Raw genomic sequence first — 5,000 nt, forward strand, 5'->3', positions numbered from 1 at the left:
TTTTTTTTATTATTAAACTTAAAATCGTACACAACAATTCCACAGGTATAATTAAAAAAATAAGACAATATGTTTTTTTTGTGTGTTTTATGTCCAGCTTCAAGAATTTTTCTTAAAAGGACAAAAATCCTGACAATTCCACGTATGGAGGAGTGAACGAATAGAGGATGAAAGGAATGAAGAAGTTGGTAAAGTCGAACAAGTAGAACAGTTACGTAGATAAAATCTTTAGAAAATGTAATATTAAATGTAAAAACACACACACACACACACACACACACACACACACACACACACACACACACACACACACACACACACACACACACACACACACACAGCTGTATTACCCAAATTTTAACAATTACATTACATTTTTCTATTTATTTAATTTCATTTGTGCCAATTTAATCAATTACTCAATTTATTTTATTATATATATATTATATAAAAAAATGTGTATTGCATTAATTTAATTTATTTAAATTATAATTTTATTTTAATAAAATTCTATATTATATTTTATATATTATTTGACCAAGGAGGCATTTTATAAAAATAAAAAAAAATTAAGTTTGTTAAATTTTTTTTTTACAAATGTTAAAAATAATTAAATAATTTGGTTACCCAAATTGAACCGGACCGTGACTTCAGAACCGGGGTACGTACTGAACCGTGAATTTTAATTTTTTTGTTGAATTTATGTTTTCATGACTGCACTGGTTAGTAGGTGCACTCTATTGTGTGTAAATTTACACAGCAAAAACACACACACACACACACACACACACCCAAGTTCACACCAGGACAAGCATCTCGCTGTTTTTATGTCGCCCTGAAACATTCCAGTGGTTTTCACATCAAGTCAACCGCAAAGGCCACGCCCCCTTTTCCCTCCTTTTCCTCTTTCATACAGACAGGTGCGAAGGCCACGCCTCCTTTCCTGATTTACATTCAGAAATCATAAAATATATAACAAAGTGATGTAAAATATCTGATGCCCCCTGACACGTCTTCAGTCTTTAACTTTCATCTGAAATCAACGTTCATCTGATTACATTTGACTCAGGGGGGATAAAAACGGATGCGAGGACACGGCCGGACGTGAAAACGACCATCGCTTTTGGACCCGGTACACAACGTCCTCGCTAAACGGAAAGCCTTAGGGTTGTGTGTGGGGGTTCAGATGTTTGAGGACACCCCAGTATTATATTGGTATGTGCTTCTTTTGTGCCCGCATTTGCTCTTCTAATAAGCTCCACCCTTCTGGATTTTGTGGAGGTTTGCGTGAGATCCGTTCAGCCGCAAGGGTGTGATGTGGGTGAGGAGGTCTGGGGGGTGTGGTCAGTGTAAAAAATTCATCCTGAAGGAATAGGTTTTAATAGGATGGAGAACAGTCACCGGATATCTTCCACATCTTCCAACCCATGGAAAGAAGATCTTCATAGAGCTGGAACAAGTTTGGGTTTCCTAGTTCAAGTGAAGGGATAATATAAATGGTGCAGCATCCAAAGAGACATGTAGTGGGAGAAGAACCACATATGGATAAAAAACAAAAACTCTGGTGTCCCATTACTTTTGGCAAGAAAAGTGCATTAAAAGATGAGAGAACGACACGATTCATTCGCAGAATCTCTGGTTCCTGGGGCGCTCGGTCTTTTCGCCCCGTGTAAACTGTTCATTCACCTTCTGAGTCTCTTCTCCCATTCCGAATCTTTCGCTCGTTTCTCGCTATAAACGAGTGTCTTGCTTTATCAGCGTGATTCCCCGCCATCATACAGACCACATCCTATGTGTTAAACGTCTGTAAGGAAGGAAGGCTGGGATTTATAAACGCTTCCTGGTTGTCCGGTACACAGTATATGTTACATTACGTGACAAAAGGGACAAGAGATGAACTAATCGTTTCCAGAGGCATCGAGAGACCAGGAGAAGAACCCTGACACTGGAGTCCCCTTCCGTAAACGTGAAATCACAACCTCGTGAGATCATAACCTCATCACAGCGACGATTGCACAGGTATCTGCTTATTGCTAGTATAGCGTCCATGGGACACGTCCCTATTATTGGAAGGCGCCGTTACTATAGAAACGAGAATGTATCCGTACCAGGGGTTTTCGTGCGACTTTTTATCATACGTAAAAATTCAATTTGACGCCTTCCGGCTAAACAAAATCCGGAGTTCTAGAGCACTGCGGTAGAAGCCTGGACAGACTCCCCCAGGACTACAAAATCGTCTAAATGACTTGCGGTCATGCAGCTGCGTGAAACAGTAGACGGCAAACTTGTACGTTTTTTACGTGTTGTTGAAGGGAGCCCTTTAAGAACAGTCATGTTGTGTGTGTCAACATAAACACACACACACGCGCACACTTAAAAGTTCACGCTAGGACAAGCTATTCCCGAGGCATGGCGGGTAAAACGGCATCTTTTGTGTTGCTCGGGAACATTCCGGTGGTTTATACGTCTCGAGTTTCGAGCGAATTGATTCGCCAAACATGCCAAAGTGATCCAACACATCGGGGGGCACATTAACACACGCTTAAGCTCATATACACACACACACACACACACACACACACACACACACACACACACACACACACACACACACACACAAAGCACACCGGGTTTTTGAAAGGCATGGTGAGAATACCTGATCCACCCCCCCCAAATATCTGCAAGACATCCAGAGTAAAAAAGCCGAAAGCAAAGAGAGCAGGAATCAGCGCACACATCATCATTCTGTCAGCACTCAAGGAGTGCGTACATCATGCATACACACGTGTGCGTGAGGAGAAAGCTCTCGGGAACGTCTCACACCCGTCACACCCAATCGCGGAGCGGCTGCCCGAGGACTTTGATGTCATGGGCTATTTTTAAGCACAGGCTTGTTATGACTTTATATTGTGTGTGTGTTTGTGTGTGGGTGGGTGGGTGGGTGGGTGTGTGTGTGTGTGTGTGTGTGTGTGTGTGTGTGTGTGTGTGTGTGTGTGTGTGTGTCACATGCTAGTCGGCTATCATGTCAGGTAGTCACCACTGTGAGGCGCACAACATGGAAAGCCATTACATATGGCTGGTGAGCTTAAATATACACTGTACAGCCAAAGGTTTTTGGGCACCTGACCATAAGATTGGCATGGGTTTCTTTTTGAACATCCCATTCCACATTTGCTGTTATAATAACCTCCATTCCTCTGGGAAGATGTTCCACCAGATTTCGTGGAGTTTTGTGTGAGATTTTATTCAGCTACAAGGGTGTTAGGAAAGTTAATAAAGATAAGAGGAGGAGCAGGAGATCTTCAACTTCTACCCATGGAAAGCATATCTTCACACTGGAGCAGGTTTGGGTCTCGTAGTTCAAGTGTAGGCAAAATTTCATGCATTCAAAGAACTATACGATTTTGTGCCCCCAACTTTTTGCTCCCACTTTGAAGAGGAACAACATATAAGTCAGAGGTCCCAATACCATGAAGTGTATTTCAAACTATGCTATGCTAGGCTAGTCTAGCGGCGGGTTCAAGAAGTGGCTCACCAAAGACGCCGACCCAGACTCGTTTACCTTGCAGACGTTTCAATAAACATCACACCTTACAACCGTTATCAAGCTACAATTAGTTTTACGCACCATAAACACTCCAATCAAAACATGGTCCAATAGGCGTGGCCTATGACAAGCACACTTGACAGACAGGCCTGTCTGAGAGACCTCCTGCAATGCCAAGCAAGTAGCTAAAAACAAGCTAGTTAACTTCTGTTTACAGTGCTAGCTTAGAATTGCTTAGATACAAAAAAAAAAAAACACATGGGCAGATGAGCCTTGCGATTGGAAACCTCAAATTAGCCCCACCCACTTTACCACTAGAGAAAGAGACAAGTATTGCTACTCACTGGCAGGAGATGGTGTGCTGTATCCACTCACAGGAAGTGCAGGAAGTGCCGGAGGAGAAATACCACCCAACATATGGGGGATAAAATAAGGGTACGAGGGCACCGAGAAGACACCCAAAGAGTGGGCGTGGCCAGAGCCAGGATGTGGGAGCGGCTTATCGTTTCCAGACATGGTCATCTGCATTCAGGAACGCCTATAAATCCATCGTTATGATTCCATGTGTCCAATCAGGCACAAGCTCAGATATGCACTGAGGTTAGACCTTCCTTCCAGGAAATAAACTCCGAAGTGGTTCAATAACGTGAAGAAAACTCTGGAGGTCACATGATGCACCTAGATCAAAGAAAGAGAGATTAAACATTAGTTACGATAATTCCGTTTCATCACACCATCCTGTCGTCGAGTATTATCCTATGGAGCATTGTGTGTCAAAGTGTCTCCGTTACTTCTTGTGTTGTCAAGGTGACACTGTCGACATCACCATAATGTCCTGCCCTTTCTTACACTGTCGTACCGTTCATCACACTATTCCATGTCCCCATGTATCTTCCTGCCCTGTCACTAGGGTGCTACATAATTGGCAATTGATGCCTTTCTGCCCCTGGGTTGCATAACACTTTACACTTTGCTACTTGTTGGCATCACAATTGTTGTCCTAGGCCCTGTCCCTCCCATTTGTTGCGCTAGGCCCTGTCCCTCCCACTTGTTGCCCTAGGCCCTGTCCCTCCCACTTGTTGCCCCTGTTCCTCTGATAAATGTCACCCTGACACTTGTTTCCCTGGTGGCAGTAAGTTTGTAATCCTGCTGCCTGGTCACTTGTTGCCATAACAATTGTCCCTGCCACCTGTCTCTTGCCCCTGGTTCTCTAAAACTTTGCCACCATATCCCGTGTCATACTGTTCCCTGGTGCTTTCAATCCTGTTGCCTTGTCACTTGTTGGCATTACCTGCCACCTTCCAGAGTGACATTTGTATTTCTGTCCTCTTCCTCCCTGGCATCTAAGCACCAGCCTCCTGTCCTCATCAGTTGTTGCCCTCGTCACTCTAATGCTCGCCCCATCCTGTGTCCCGTCATGGCACTTCTTCGTCTAAATCCCAGTATTCGAGCC

At 43.5% G+C, this 5,000-nt stretch overlaps 1 protein-coding gene across 1 annotated transcript in view; it reads right to left on the reverse strand.

Moving 5' to 3' along the window:
* The window catches only part of rarab (retinoic acid receptor, alpha b), an 80,650-nt gene that overhangs the window by 56,565 nt on the left and 19,085 nt on the right, over positions 1-5,000 (reverse strand). The window contains exon 2 of the mRNA XM_083567007.1: positions 3,892-4,225. Coding sequence (XP_083423133.1) covers positions 3,892-4,075 — 184 coding nt within the window. The 5' untranslated portion in view covers positions 4,076-4,225. The remainder of the gene's footprint in view (positions 1-3,891; positions 4,226-5,000) is intronic.

The sequence above is a fragment of the Silurus aristotelis genome (assembly GCF_946808225.1).
Source record: "Silurus aristotelis genome assembly, chromosome: 17".
Lineage (NCBI taxonomy): Eukaryota > Metazoa > Chordata > Actinopteri > Siluriformes > Siluridae > Silurus > Silurus aristotelis.